The following is a 16,550-nucleotide window of genomic DNA, read 5'->3' as shown; positions in this document are numbered from 1 at the left end:
CTTAAAGGGCTACGCCTATATTCATAGAATCTGGGGTTACAGTACGTAACCAATGTTTTAAGAGAAAAAAATCACTAGCCAATTTTTTTTCTTCTTTTGGCTTCTCCCTGGATTAGGGGTCGCCACAGCGAACTAAGTCGCACGAAGACTTGGCAATTATTTTTACGCCGGATGCCCTTCCTGACACAACCACAGATCACTGAGCTACCACAGGCCTCCATGTGGAGCAGAGAGCTGCCATCTAGTGCACCCAGAGGAGCAGATAGTGGGGGTTAAGGGCCTTGCTCAAGGGCCCTCTAGCCAATATGAAACAATAACAATAATCACTCCTTCATACCAATGGTCTAGCATAAAGCATATGATCATCATCCATCATGTTTATTAGTAGCTTAAAATACCTAATTAAAACTCCAGTAATGAGCTAGGTCTACTGTAACCTTACACAGTTGTAGGGTCAAGATACAAACATGTAGCATTAACACAGTATGAACAGCATTCAGGAATTGTTTCTATAAGAACATTATCAAATATTTTACATGAACAGTAAGATCGCTCCACCCACGAGGAAATGTTACCCAGGGTGAGCTAACCTCGGGCAAACAAACAATGGTGGAGGTGTTGAAGCTCACGGCATTACCTGGGGCATTTAGTGAGGCATTTATGCCTTATCGACCAACATTAAGGCAAAGAAGACAGGGGAAAAATCTAAGCTACTAATAACTTAAAATAGTTACTGCAGTGGATGTTTTCATAGCAAGAACTCAAAGTGAAATTCAGTATGTAAAAGTGTAAACTTTACATTACACAACCTATTAAACTTCTTATTTCAGCATTTCTCTCTTCAGGGGTCGGCACAGCAAGTCATCCTCCTCCATCTCACTCTGTCCCCTGCATCCTCTGTCGTCACTCCAACTACCTCCATGTCCTCTCTAACTGCATCCATATATCTTGTCTTTGTCTTTTTACTGGCAGTTGCATTTCTAACATCCTTCTACCAATATACCCACGGTCCCTCCTCTAGACATGTCCAAACAATTTCAGTCTGGCCTTTCTAACTTTATCTTCCAGTTGTTCAACCTGTGCTGAACCTCTGATGATCTCATTCCTAATCTTATCCATCCTTGTCACTCCTAAGAAGAACCTCAACATCGTCATTTCTGCCGCTTCCAGTTCTTTCTCCTGTCTTTTTGTCAGTGCTGCTGTCTCCAGACCATACAACATAGCTGGTCTCACCACTGGCTTGTAAACATTTCCTTTGACCATCCAGATATACACCGAACACTACTGTTTGTTAACCCAGCATGATAAAAATGGCTATAAGTCATGGTATTAGCTTACTTACCGGCTTCGTTTGACATCTTACGACCATAAACTTCTGTGATAAATCCACAACGCCAAATATTATTCCTCTATGCAATGAAATATGTAGTAACAAAGCTTGGAAAAGCTCTAGAAGCTAAGGTTGCTTGTAGCTACTTAGCTTCTTTGCAAGTCAGCGGCGAAACACCAGAAGACACTGATTGGCTGGAAGAAAAGTTTGCTGTGATTTCATTGGTTAATTTTTTTTTTTACCTCTACATAAACTTTCATTGTCGCTAAACAAATCACGTGACACAGGTCTGTTTTGACGGGGGGTGGGGGGTGGATTCCTTCACTCCAATTTGCATGCATTTCTGTATGCTCTGCATAGCCTACAGACAGATTGTAGAGACTGCTTCACTCAGGCAGACAGTTGTTTATGATTAAGTGGGAGATAACTAGACATTTTGATTGGACATTTGCGTAGTTGCCCTAATTGCACAGCATCAATTTTCTTGTGTGCAGCAAATGTGCAAGCAGTGCGCAATTACGCAGACACATAGCTTAGAGGGAACATTGGTTGCTATTACTTGTAATCTGTAAAGCACTTTGTGGTTCCTGACCTATAAAAAGGTGCTATATAAATAAAGTTTACTTACTTACTTATTATAGTTGGCAAGCAGGTTCAATTTACAGCCTTGAGTTGGCATGCAGATGTGACATGCAAAACAGAACTCCATCTGAGTTTTTAAAGAAATGTTTAAATCTACTCTCACATTTTTAAATGTCGGTGTTTGAAGAGTCACTTTCTGCACAGATCCATCCATCCATTTTCTTCCGCTTATCCAGGGCCGGGTCGCGGGGGTAGCAGCCTAAGTAGGGAGGCCCAGACTTCCCTCTCCCAAGCCACTTGGGCCAGCTCTTCCAGGGGAATCCCGAGGCGTTCCCAGGCCAGCCGAGAAACATAGTCCCTCCAGCGTGTCCTGGGTCTTCTTCTGGGTCTCCTTCCGGTGGGACGTGTCCGGAACACCTCACCAGGGAGGCGTCCAGGAGGCATCCTAAACAGATGCCCAAGCCACCTCAACTGGCTCCTCTCAACGTAGAGAAGCAGCGGCTCTACTCTGAGTCCCTCCCGGATGATCAAGCTTCTCACCCTATCTTTAAGGGAGAGCCCAGACACTCTGTGGAGAAAACTCATTTCGGCCGCTTGTATCCGAGATCTCATTCTTTCGGTCACAACCCAAAGCTTGTAACCATAGATGAGGGTAGGAACGTAGATCGATCGGTAAATTGAGAGCTTCTCCATTTGACTCAGCTCTGTCTTCACCACGACAGACCTGTACAGCGCCTGCTTCACTGCAGACGCTGCACCTATCCGCCTATCGATCTCACGCTCCATTTTCCCCTCATTCGTGAACAAGACCCAAAGATAATTGAACTCCTCCACTTGGAGCAGGACCTCCTCCCTGACCCAGAGAGGGCACTCTACCCTTTCCCGGCTCAAGACCATGGCCTTGGATTTGGAGGAAACTGATCTTCATCCCGGCCTCGTTGCATTCGGCTGCGAACTGCTCCAGCGAAAGCTGTAGATTACGATCTGATGAAGCCAATAAGACCACATCATCTGCAAAAAGCAGAGACGCAATCCTAAGGCCACCAAAACGGATCCCCTCAACACCTTGGCTGCGCCTAGAAATTCTGTCCATAAAAGTTATGGACAGAATCCGTGACAAAGGGCAACCTTGGCGGAGTCCAACTCTCACCGGGAACAAGCCCGACTTACTGTCGGCGATGCGGACCAGGCTCTGACACTGGTCATACAGGGACCTAACAGCCCGTATCAAAGGGCCCGGTACCCCATATTCCCAGAGTATTCCCCACAGGGTTCCCCGAGGGACGCGGTCGAACGCCTTCTCCAAGTCCACAAAGCACATGTAGACCGGTTGGGCAAACTCCCACGCACTCTCCAGGACCCTGCTGAGAGTGTAGAGCTGGTCCAGTGTTCCGCGGCCAGGGCAAAAACCGCACTGCTTCTCCTGAATCCGAGGTTCGACTATCCAACAGACCCTCCTCTCCAGAACCCCCAAATAGACCTTACCAGGGAGGTTTAAGAGTGTGATTCCTTTGTAGTTGGAACACACTCTACGGTCCCCCTTTTTGAATAGGGGGACCCCCACCCCGGTCTGCCAAGCCAGGGGAACTTCCACCGATGTCCACGTAATATTGCAGAGTCGCGTAAGCCAACACAACCCTACAACATCCAGAGCCTTAAGTAACTCCAGGCAAATCTCATCCCCCCCTGGAGCCCTGCCACAAGGAGCTTTTAACCACCTCGGTGACCTCAGCACCAGAGATTGAAGGGCCCGACCCAGAGTCCCCAGGCTCCGCTTCCTTGGTGGAAGACGTGCCAGTGGGATTGAGGAGGTCTTTAAAGTATTCCGCCCACTGACCCAGAACATCCCGAGTTGAGATAAGCAGCACACCACTCAGACTATAAACAGTGTTGGTGGCGTACCGCTTTCCCCCCCTGAGACGCCGGATGGTGGACCAGAATCGCCTCGAAGCCATGCAGAAATCATTCTCCATGGCCTCTCCGAACTCCTCCCATGCCTGAGTTTTTGCCTCAGCGACCACCCGAGCCACATTTCACTTGGACTGCCGGTACTCATCAGCTGCTTCCGTCCCACAGGCCAAAAAGGCCCGATAGGACTCCTTCTTCAGCCTGACAGCATCCCTCACCGACGGTGTCCACCATCGGGTTAGAGGGTTGCCGCCGCAACAGGCACCGACAACCTTGCGACTGCAGCTCCGGTAAGCTGCCTCGACAATGAGGCATGAAACATGGTCCACTCAGACTCAATGTCCCCCACCTCCCTCGGAACATGTTCAAAGTTCTCCCAGAGGTGGGAGTTAAAACTTCGTCTCACAGGAGACTCTGCCAGACGTTCCCAGCAAACCCTCACAATACGTTTGGGTCTGCCAGGTCTGACCGGCATCTTCCCCCACCATCGGAGCCAACTCACCACCAGGTAGTGATCTGTGGACAGCTCCGCCCCTCTCTTCACCCGAGTGTCCAAGACATGTGGCCGCAGATCAGATGAGACGATGACAAAGTTGATCATCGAACTGCGGCCTAGGGTGTTCTGGTGCCAAGAGCACATATGGACACCCTTATGTTTGAACATGGTGTTCGTTATTGACAATCCATGACGAGCACAGAAGTAGAACAACAGAACACCACTCGGGTTCATATCAGGGGGGCCGTTCCTCCCAACCACACCCCTCCAGGTCTCACTGTCATTGCCCACATGAGCATTGAAGTCCCCCAGCAGAACAAGGGAGCCCTCAGGAGGTGCACTTTCCAGTACCCCCACCAAGGACTCCAAAAAGGGTGGATAATCTGAACTGTCATTTGGTGCATAAGCACAAACGACAGTCAGAACCCGTCCCCCCACACCTAGGTGGAGGGAGGCCACCTTCTCATTCGTCGGGGTGAACCCCAACACACAGGCACCAAGTTGGGGGGCAATAAGTATGCCCACTCCTGCTCGGCGCCTCTCACCAGGGGCAACTCCAGAGTGGAAGAGTGTCCAGCCCCTCTCAAAGAAACTGGTTCCAGAGCCAGAGCCATGCGTAGAGGTGAGTCCGACTATTTCTAGCCGGAACCTCTCAGCCTCACACACCAGCTCAGGCTCCTTCCCCACCAGTGAGGTGACATTCCACGTCCCAATAGCCAGCTTCTGTAGCCGAGGATCAGACCGCCAGGGTCCGCGCCCTCGGCCACCACCCATCCCACATTGCATCCGACCCCTTTGGCCCCTCCCACAGGTGGTGAGCCCATGGGAAGGGGGACCCACGTCTCCTCTTCGGGCTGTGCCCGGCCGAGCTCCATGGGTAAAAGCCCATGCTGCACAGATATAGGCCCTTTTTACATGACGTCAGACAACTTCCGTTCTGACTCGACGCAGTGGATCAGTACTTCTGGGTCTATTCTCCCTCGGGAGACCTGTCTGTAAACTTCACAAAGTTTCATTCATTCAACCTTTATTTATAGAGGTTAAGTTACAAGATATAGTGCAAGGTAAGGTTAATATAATCTGTTTTTACATGTTTGTTAGCTGTGGTAACATTATCCATCATTGCAGCAACTTTAGCCACAGTAGCTAAAATATACAACACAGGCTGTCAGTGTTGTAAAATTTAAAGGTTTAATCTCTATATTAACGTTAATAAAAACAATATTTATGTTTTAGTTAGCTGTGGTAATGTTATGCATCATTATCAATTTACAGTTCTGTAACTATGTAAGGAAACAGCCTCCAATTGTAAAGTAAGCTAGCTAGCAGCAACAGGTAGCTAAATATAAATGGTAAGATGGACTGTACTTATATAGCGCCTTTCTATCTTATTGAGATACTCAAAGCTCTTTACAACACAATCTGTGCCTCATTTACCCATTCATACAGCACTCTACTAGATCTCTACAAAGCTAATTGAACAAATCATTCTAAAGAGACTAATCAGTGCTTTTTTAGATCACATTCATACACTGATGGGACACACATCGGAGGCAACGAGGGGTTCAGTGTCTTGCCCAGGGACACTTCAGCATGTGACTGCTGATGGATTCGAACCCCCAACTTTTTTTGCATTGGAGGACGACTGCTCTAACCACTCAGCCACAGCCGCCCCTTTATATATACTTTGTTCATACACTGCTGCTGCCTGTCAGTGCTGTAACATTAAAATGTTTAACTTTATCTATTAATGTAAAATCTCTGACATCTTCAAACACTGTTGTTTAGAATAGCATTTTAAATATTGAATTAAAAACTATATGTCAAACCACTTCCATGTTCTGATGTGATTAATAATTTCACTTTTTACTTTCTTCTTGTTTCCAAGTTCAAAAATAATAAAAAAAAACAATAAAAAGATTTTGTTTAAAAAAAATATCAAAAATGGCCACCACCAAATAAATATTTAAACCAACCAGCCCGATAATATGATGAAATAATGCTTTCTAGTTTATATTGCTTAAACGTATATCCTGGTGCATGCTCAATAATCCAGGGAGAAAAATCTAAAAAAAAAAAAAAAAAGTTAATTCAGGTCATCTGGACGGGTTTAAAAAGCAAAAAATTTGGAGAAACATTTCATCCTTCATACAAAAGACTTCTTCAGTCTGAGGTGCTGTATTCTTATAAATAGCACCTTCTCAGAGTGGATCAACCAGTTTGCTGCTGACAACCAAAACCAGCTGATCACATGATCAAGAAGGACCATCAGCCTAACAATGGATCATTAGCACCTGATGGCTGTTTACTATTCACAGGAGGCTGAGTGATACTAGCAATAACAGCATTGTAAGAGGAGGACAGTTGAACATGGAGGCCTCCACTTCTGTTTAATGATGGACAATTTCTTTTCACAAAGATGACCTCCTTTACTCCTCTCTCAAATCATCGTGCCTCTCTATCAAGGATGTGAACACCTTCATCCCTGAATGAGTGACAGCTGATCTGGAGATGAGTGTAGACTGCAGAGTCCTGGCCTGATGGTGTTGCTCTTCTGTACTGGGCCATCCTTTAAACCTGTGGCTGTAGCACAAGTTAGAAGTCATCAGGACTCTGTACTACAGAGCAGACAGTGTCCCCACTAACTCAGGAGCCAGGCAGAAGGAGAAATCCCACACAAGAATATCCTAACTGGGCCTTCCTGAAAGCAGAGAAGAAACCCAAACAGGACTCCAGCCAGCCATCAGGTGAAAAGGAGGAACCCAGACCCAGACCAGTAACATTACGGCAGACTGGTCCATCGCAAAGATCCAGTTCCCTGGCACAAACAGAGTAATATTGTATATGCTGTTCAGTGTCAGGAGGGCTGTGATCAGTCTTACATCGGGGAAACTAAACAGCCACTGGCCAAAAGGAAGGCCCAGCACAGACGAGCAACATCATCTGACCAGGACTCTGCGGTCTACACTCATCTCCAGGTCAGCAGTCAATCGTTCAGGGATGAAGATGTTCACATCCTTGATAGAGGAACAATGGTTTGAGAGAGGAGTAAAGGAAGCCATCTTTGTGAAAAGAAACCGCCCATCATCAAACAGGGGAAGAGGCCTCCATGTTCAACTGTCCCCCTCTTACAATGCTGTTATTGCTAGTATCAATCAGCCCTCTGTAAATAGCAAGTAGCCATCAGGGTTAGATTGATGGTCCTCCTTGTGTCAGGATTTTCATTCTGAGCTGAACAGGAACGAACCCATGTGCAGACAGGACGTAGAGGCCACAAAGTATAATAAATAAATACTTTAATAATAGAAATAAACAGCTGACGAGGCAGCAAAACACTTACAGGTCAGGATATGTGAGGGACACAGACGATGCACGGACAAAGACTGAGACAAGGACCAGGGCTTATATACACATAGACTAGACGAGACAAATTACAAACACCTGGAGAACACGTGGGTGGAACTGATCAGGGTAATTACTGGAGACACTAGGGAGTAGACACATGGAAATTAATAGGAGAAGTGGTGATGCAGAGGTTAGAAGATGGGCTTGTGATTGGAAAGTTGCAGGTTCACCTCCCAGTACCGTCAACATCAAAATGTGGGTGGAAAAGGTGAAACACCAATGCCTCCCTCCACTGTCATTCGCCCCACTCTGGGCCCCTGAGCAAGGCCCTTAACCCCCACCATCTGCTCCCTAAACAGGTCTCTCTTGAAAATGAATTCTCGTGGCTCAATGAGACTACCTGGATAAATAAAGGGTAAATAATAAATAACAGAGAGATACCATCCTTACAGTACCCTCCCCCCCAAGACGCCTCCAGGCATCCCAAAAAGGGCCCACCCCAAAAGACTTGGGTGGGAGGAGGGAGGTACTGCAAGGATGGAGGGCACAAGGAACACACAAGGGCAAAACAAAAACCGGCAGGACAAGGGCCTAGGATCTAGACTAAAACAAAACCAGAGAACACAAAGAATGTCTGGACGGTCAGGAGACCATCCCTCGGCTGGTTACAGTTCGGGTGGGCGGCTGGGAGGCTGTCCAAAACGCTGGGGAAAATCCGATGGGTGGCCGGGAGATCATCCAACAGGACAGGGCAGGTCCGGCGGGCGGCTGGGAGGCTGTCCAACACTAGGAGCGAGTTCAGGGGGGCGGCCAGGAGGCCGGCCAAAATGCTGGGGCAAATCCGGCGGGAGGCCGTCCAAAGTTCAGGAACTGGTCAGAAGTGCGGCTGGGAGGCTGTCTAACACCCTGGAACATGTCAGGCAGGTGGCCAGGAGGTTGTCCAGTACAAGGCACCAGACTTTGTGGACTGCCGATGGTGATGGACATATTACAAGACCATGACCGCCTGGTGTGGAGAAAGAGGACTGAAGGAGCCATAGGTTCAGGTGTGGGTCCCACAGCTGTCACAGAGGCAAGAAGAGCTGTAGAAGCTGATGAGCCCAGGGTAATTGCAGATTTTATTGAGACAGTAGGTGACCTAGAGGTCCCTGGTACAGGTGTGACGACCCCAAGATGGCAGGTGACGTGAGAGGCATTCGCTGGGACCCCCTCGAGACAGGAGATGAGAGGAGCGTCCGCCAGGACCTCCTCGGAACAGGAGACGTGAGGGGCGTCCACCAGGACCCCCTCAGAACAAGAGACTTGAGGGGTGTCCACCAGGACCCCCCTCGGAGTAGGAGACATGAGGGGTATCTGCCAGGACCCCCTTTGGAGCAGGAGACATGGGAGGTATCCACCAGGACCCCCTCAGAATAGGAGACGTGAGGGGCATCCGCCAGGATCCCCTCAGAGCAGGAGACGTGGGAGGCGTTCTCCATGACCCTCCCGGAACAAGATAAATGAGGGCTCAGATCTTCTGTGGCAGGATCTTTGAAGACAGGATCTTCTGCGGCAGGATCTTTGAAGATGGGATCTTCTGCTGCAGGATCTTTGAAGATGGGATCTTCTGCAGCATGCTATTTGAAGATGGGATCTTCTGCGGCAGGATCTTTGAAGATGGGATCTTCTGCGGCAGGATCTTTGAAGATGGGATCTTCTTCAGCAGGATCTTTGAAGACGGGATCTTCTGCGGCAGGGTCAGGAGATGTCGAGGTCATGGAACTCGGATCTTCTTATGTTCAATTGGCATAGGACCCTCTGGAGGCGCAGTTGGCGTAGAACCCTCTGGAGGCGTCACAGGTTGATGTAGAGACGTCAGCAGACCTGGGACCCTCAGTTGACATAGAGATGTCTGCAGACCTGGGACTCTCAGTTGACGTTGAGACGTCGGCAGACCTGGGACCCTCAGTTGACCTTGAGACCTCTGTAGTGGCAGCTGAGACCTCTGAAGCGGCAGCTGAGTCTTCAGAGGCTGAGTCTTCAGAGGCTGAGTCTTCGGCGGCTGAATCTTCGGCGGATGAGTCTTCGGCGAGCCGGGACAGGCCAAGCAGGCGGCCTGGATGGGACGTAGGACAAGTCGTGGAGTCAGGACAGGTAGTGGGCCCGAGACGAGGCGTGGACCCAGAAGCGAGGGCCCCATCAGGTGGACCAGGACGTGTGGACTGAGTAGGTTCCTCACATGACACTGAGGCTGCAGGAGGCGTAGAGACTCTGGAGATGGTAGTGGGAGCCACTACAGGGGCTGCAGCAGGTGTGGGGTCCTCTGGAGGGAGAGTAAGCGAGCCAGTGGCTCAAGAGTACGGGAATGGGTCAGGGAAAGGAAGGTCAGGTTTTGTTCTTAAAGTTCTTATACAAATAAGAAGCTGCTGGTACTCAGGGATTAAGAGGAGACCGAGTTGCGAGTGTAAGAAACTTTCAGCAAGAGAGAGTAGAGTGTCTAAACAGTCCGGGTTATTTTTAGCAGAGAAAAGATTTGTAGAATCTGGTTTGTTTGGGACAGTTCATCGGGTTGGGGCAAAGCAGTCTTGGGTCCAGTCTTAAGAATCAGAATCAGAAGAATCAGAATAAACTTTATTGGCATTGCACTGAGATACAACGCAAATATGTACGTACAGTCGTCTGAAGATGGGCGGAGTGCATGAAGCTGCAGCTAAAATAATCAGTGCGGCCTTCTTATTCTTATTCAGAATAATATTTTGCTTAGATAAGAAAAGGAAAGAAAACATGAGGAGAGACGGTATAAAAAAAGATCTCTCACACCGTGTCCTAGACAGGGCACGATTTGAGGCATAAAAAAAAAACCTACCACAGCAAAGCAACATAAACAGACGTTATATATTTACCTATAGGCGGTGAAAACATTGATTTTTTTAAGGGAAAGTCATAGCATAGTCCAGAGCCCCCCCCCCCCTCAGCCATTGTCCAGATAAGAGGTGACGTTCATCTTCAGCTCAGTTGAGGTTCTGTTACATGTCCACGGCCTTGGGGAAGGGAGGGGTGAGGAAACAGTCAAAGCATCTTTGTTGTTTTCAAAACATTCCAGGAGGAGTTGAGATAAGTCCGGCATCAAGGCCACAATTTGGGTCAGGCAGAACTCGTGAATTGTTGTTTCTGCCTTTAAAGTCTCGCTGGTACATATTCTCTGATGGAAACTCCAAAACAGCCGAATTGATCCTTTACTCCAAAGTTGAGCTCACAGCTTTCTCCAGATTATTCCCACCATTCACGAGTGCTGCCAGGGAGAACACAGTCCTGATAACAGCTGCTCCAATTCCCTGTCACAGCTCCACATTCAGTCCGAGCACTGTCAAGCTTCAACACCTCCACACGAATTTGTAGACAACCAGATTCCAACAAACCCAAACAGTAGATTCTAGTCGTCATCATGAATCCAATTTTTCCTCTAGAGTTCAGAGTGTCCTCCTTACCCTGACTCTTGTCAGGAGAAGTTGATCGATTTTGTTGAGAGACCAGCTGATCCTTCCAATTAAGAGGTATGCAGGAAAAAAATAGGTTTTTTAAGGGTTCACAGGACAAAAGAGCGCAGCAGGGAAGCGGGTGGGGGGGCAGAGAGGTAAAACACGTCTGGTTTCACCGTAAAGTAGCAAGAAAAAAAAAAGGAGGGGCTCTAAGAGGGGCTCTATGCAGGGGTGAGGGGTCAAGGTCCGCCCTCACCGGAAACCTGGGAGGTGAGGTGACGGGAACCACCCCCATGGAGATATCGGGACGAGGTTCAGGAGGTTCAGTCTCACTGGACTGAGCAGGAGCAGCTTGGAGCTACGGTGAAGTGTCGGGTTCCGCCCTCTCCAGAAACCTGGGAGGTGAGGCAACGGGAACCGCCCCCATGGAGACATCGGGACAAGGTTCAGGAAGTTCAGTCTCACCGGACTGAACAGGAGTGGCTTGGAGCGACGGTGTAGTGTCGGATTCTGCCCTCACCAGAAACCTGGGAGGTGAGGGAACAGAACCTGTCCCCACTGGAGCGCCGGGATTGCTCTCTGGAAGCTCGGCTCCGCTGAGCCGAGTCGGATCTGTAAAAGGTGCCAGAACGAGTGCCTTGGACTGCTTCTGGGTTCAGTTTCTGCCGCTCTGTCGACGACGATGAGGCTGAGGGGCAGGAATGGAGCAGAGCTCGTCCTCCGGTTCTGCGTCTTCCCTCAATGTCCACCCTGAATAGCTGAACAGAGCTGGAGATGAGGAGGGGCTGGACTCACAGGTCAGGCAGTCCATCCGGAGCTGGGACTTTCTCCTTTCTTCGAGGACCAGGAGGGAAGAAGGCAGAATCTCCACCTCCTGGCAGTAGCTTCTTTGTGCTGGCATGGGTCGGATCTGGAAACCGCCGCACCGGAACACGATCTCCTCCATCTGCGTGGGCTCAAGAGAACAGGTAAGCGAGGCTGAGGAACTCTGTCTGCTGGGTTCTGGGTTTGGTCGGTGCATACTGTCAGGATTTTCAGGCTGAGCTGAACAGGAACGAACCCATATGCAGACAGGACACAGAGGCCACGAAGTATAATAAATAAATACTTTAATAATAGAAATAAACAGCTGACAAGACAGCAAAACACTTACAGGTCAGGACACGAGAGGGACATAGGAGGATACCAAACGATGTACAGACAAAGACTAAGACAAGGACCAGGGCTTATATACACATAGACTAGACAAGACAAATTACAAACACCTGGAGAACACGCAGGTGGAACTGATCAGGGTAATTACTGGAGACACTAGGGAGTACAGACACATGGACACTAACAGAGAGGTACCATCCTTACACCTTGATCATGTGAACAGCTAGTTTTGGCTGTCAGCAGCAAACTGGTTGATCCACTATGAGAAGGTGCTATTAATAATTATTTAAGACTGAGATGAACACAGTACCTCGGACTGAAGAAGTCTTTCGTATGAAAGACGAAATGTTTCTACAATTTTTTTGTTTTTGAACCTGTCCTGAGGACCTGACAACTTTTTTAGAGCTTAAAAGTATAGTTTTGTCAAATGAATGGGTGCGGTGGTCGAAGATCAAGCTATGGGGACCAAGGCCACTATTGGCACCCCATGGTTTCACCATTGCATGTGGTGGTGAATTAAAAAAGAAAAATACCAAATATGTAAATAAATCTTCCCTTTGTCTTCTCTACGGTATAACTACCCACTTAAATATCTTGTACCAAAAACAATAAGGTTTACTTGCATTTACTGTTCAATTCCAGTCCAGGAAAGCACTAATCATTAAAACTACAAACATTTACTATTCAAATCCTTCATCGACAGGAGACGTTACTTTACAACTTGTTCAAAGCTCTGGAATTCCTTCATTTACTTATTATTTATACAGATGATGTGTTGCTCTCTTCTCTTATTACCGGGTTCTTCTTGTTCCAGGCCATGCAGCTGATGCTGTACCCTCTGGTGAGCTCACTGCTGAAAGCCCACAGATATTTCAAGGCAGGAGACAGGGAGATATCTGTATCCTCTTCACTTAGCTCTTCTGCCTCACGTCTATCTGGATCTGATGCGATGAATAAAATATTAATGTTTTAATAGTTACATTTCATCCATTGACACCAGTTACCTTAATGTTGCTGCTACAGCTACTCAACAGCACCCTCCAATGGCTGAAATTACCTTTGAGTAGAGGTAGCTGTCTGCAGGCTGTCAGCAGAGTTTTGAAGTTGTTGCGCAGGATGCTCCTTTCCATTACAAATACAGAGTGCTGAAATTTCTCCGACATCATCAACTCCAAGTCTGGCTGAGCAGTTAAGTTGTCCCCAAATGCTTCCACTCTCTTCAGTGAACTAGAAGCATTAACTTGATTTAAAATGCAGGAGAAAATGCAATTAATAGTTGTTAAGTCAAAAAATCATTTAAAATAAAGACATGGAGAACTGGGAAGTTGACTGGCTAGAAGATGTGTTTTCACAGGGCTCCCACCCCCACCCATAGTTTTTACAGTAATATTTAGTACTGTCTATAATTTTACTTGGTTTATTGACTATGTTTTTAAAATAAGTAATTATATGAAACATCCTTCATTGGAACAACTAGTGAAATCAAAACAGACGAAATTACAACCACGTAAGGCGACAGACGCCATGAACACGTGCTAGCTAAACTGACATGCTAGTAGCAAGAAGTGACCAGCCCTCGCTTCCGGTAGACACAGCAGTTTTCATTCGTGAAATGACTAATAATATCAGTGAAGTGATAGATCAGAGGTTGTCTAAACTTTCTCAGACTCTGTAGAAAATGTTATCTTTGCTAGATGACCTTTCGTCACGTGTCGCAGAGACAGAGCAGAGAATTTCAAACATGGAGGATATTCAATTCAATTCAATTCAATTCAAAAATTCTTTATTAATCCCAAAGGGAAATATGGTCACTGGCTTTGTGTGAAGAATGACTGAAGCTATGGAGAAAATTAAAACCATGCACCAAGAACTACTGAAAGAAACGACACAAAAACCTCTGAAGACACTTCTTCTTCTTCTTCTGGAAATTAAAACAAAAATGGAGTGGCATCAAGTTTTGGCAGTTTTAGGAGTTATATTTTGTCATTTTTCAACCATGGACTCAGCATGAGCAGAAGATGAGACAAAAGACCATGGAGAATAGTTTTTCACACAAGGCAGCTGACGGCTATAAGGTAAGAGAAATGTGTGTTTGTTTGTCCTGCGCTGTACTCCTTGCTTGTGGAGCAGGGCCCGGTCTGATTACATTCACACTGTACTCGAACTGCGCTGGAGTTCTCTTCTACCGGATCGAGACCTAGGTTTTAGCCCGGGCCAGAGTTCGCCTTTTTGTTCCGTGACAGAGTTAGATGGTGCGTTCACACCTTCCCAAACGAACCGGACTTTCTGGGAAAACAAGCTAGAATTCGATTAAAGTGGACTAAACAGGGCTGGTGTGAATGCACCCTTAAGAAGTTTAAAGACATCCAGGCTTTGATGTCTTCAAGACAGAACAGAAGTGGCCTGATTGAAGGGGCATCTTTCTTTTTTAGTGGCATATAGATCTGACTATCATCAGCGTAACGGTGAAAAAAGATCCCATGCTTTCTGAGGATTGATCCCAAAGGAAGTAGGTAAAGGGAGAAAAGCAGGGGACCTAAAATAGAGCCCTGTGGAACCCCAAAACACAGAGGAGCAGTGGAGGATTCAGAACCAGCTATGTTGACAGACATGGTTCTGTCTGGCAGATAGAACCTAAACCAGCTCAGTGCAGTACCACAGATACCCACTTGGTGCTGGAAGCGTGATATTAAAATGTTGTGATCCACAGTATCAAAGGCAGCTGTTAGGTCGAGCAGGACAAGAACCACATGTTCACCAGAATCATTGACCATAAGAATATCATTAAAAACTCTGACTAGAGCTGATTCTGTGCTGTGGCGAGTTTTGAAGCCAGACTGAAAAACCTACAGGATATTGTGCTCATCCAGAAAACATTTGACCTGTGAATATACAATTTTTTTTTTTTTTTAATAAAAGGCAGCTTGGAGATGGACCTAAAATTATCCAAGACAGTTTGGTCTAGGCTAGGCTTTTTAAGCAGGGGCTGCACCACAGCATGTTTAAAACGTATTGGGACAACACCTGAGGACAGACTGCTATTGATAACAGCAAGAATCACCTGCCTGATGCACCTCTTTTAAAAGACGAGGGGGGACAAGGTCACAAGGGGAACCTGATGGTTTAATATGGCCGACCACATCCTCTAAAAGGGTCAGAGTCACTGGTTCGAATCTATCGAACACAGCCAGGCAGGGGACCAAGCAGGAGGGGTCAAAAGCAGGGGCTGAAATAAGGGCCCTTGTGGTAACAACCTTATTTATAAAAAACTGCAGGAAGTCATTACAAAGTTCAGTAGAGGCTTCCAGACAGACAGGTTGTGGGGCCTTCAGGACAGAGTCAATAGTTTTAAAAAGGACATGTGGATTATTATGATTGGACACAATGATGTCTGACAAGTGTTGTTTTTTGGTCTCTTTGACAGTGTTCTGGTACTGACGTTGACAGTCCTTTAAAGTAACAAAGTCCATGCTCAATAATCCAGGTGTACAATCCAACATTTTTCAGTCAGGTCATCTGGACAGTTTCTTATTTTTTGTGCTGAAACGTTTCGCCTTTGATGCGGAAGGCTTCATCAGTCAAGGAAACACACAACAAAACGGATTCTTCCTCCAACAGCTTACTGCAAAGTGGAACAAACCAGTTCTGCTTTTGATAAGATGGTCTCTTTGGTACGCCCCCTCCTCCATTGCCGGGCCTCTTCCTTGTTGACAGTCATGTCAAACTGGTTGAAAACAACAAAGTCCATGCGCAATAATCCAGGTATACAATCCAACATTTATCAGTCAGGTCATCTGGACAGTTTCTTTGTTTTTTTTTCCTTTAAAGTCCTTTAAAATGTGAAATGAAACCTCCAGTTTATCATTTTTCCATTTCTGTTCAGCTCTGCGGCACTCTTGTCTGGCTGCAATAGTTTTTTCATTAAACCAGGGTTCAGATCTGGCTTTAGGCCGCACCAGTTTAGATGGAGCTACACAGTCCAGAATGGTTTGACAGGAGGAGTCAAACCAGGAGCTCAGGTGTTCCGTGTCAGCAGCAGAGCCAGAGGGAGCACAGAGCTGTTCAAAGGCAGCAGAGAACTGACCAGCAGTGGAAGGGTTAAAAACTCTACGTCGCTGGGCAGGAGCGCAGGATTTAACTGGAGCACAGGACAAACCAACATCAAATAAAACAGGCCTATGGTCAGAAATCACATTATCATATGTCGTTCACAGACAAGCCGTGAGAGAGAACCAGGTCCAACATGTGTCCATGTTCATGCGTGGGACCAGCCACA

The 16,550-nt window shown here is 47.0% G+C and overlaps 1 protein-coding gene across 1 annotated transcript in view; it reads right to left on the bottom strand.

Moving 5' to 3' along the window:
- The window catches only part of dnai4 (dynein axonemal intermediate chain 4), a 196,453-nt gene that overhangs the window by 146,920 nt on the left and 32,983 nt on the right, over positions 1–16,550 (bottom strand). The window contains exons 6-7 of the mRNA XM_037681975.1: positions 13,332–13,514; positions 13,070–13,215 (exon numbers count right to left, since the gene is read on the bottom strand). Coding sequence (XP_037537903.1) covers positions 13,070–13,215; positions 13,332–13,514 — 329 coding nt within the window. The remainder of the gene's footprint in view (positions 1–13,069; positions 13,216–13,331; positions 13,515–16,550) is intronic.

This window comes from Nematolebias whitei, chromosome 9, assembly GCF_014905685.2.
Source record: "Nematolebias whitei isolate Nwh7 chromosome 9, NemWhi1, whole genome shotgun sequence".
In the NCBI taxonomy this organism is placed as follows: domain Eukaryota; kingdom Metazoa; phylum Chordata; class Actinopteri; order Cyprinodontiformes; family Rivulidae; genus Nematolebias; species Nematolebias whitei.
Note: the sequence above shows the minus strand (reverse complement) of the source record. Positions and strands in the feature narration are given on the sequence as shown.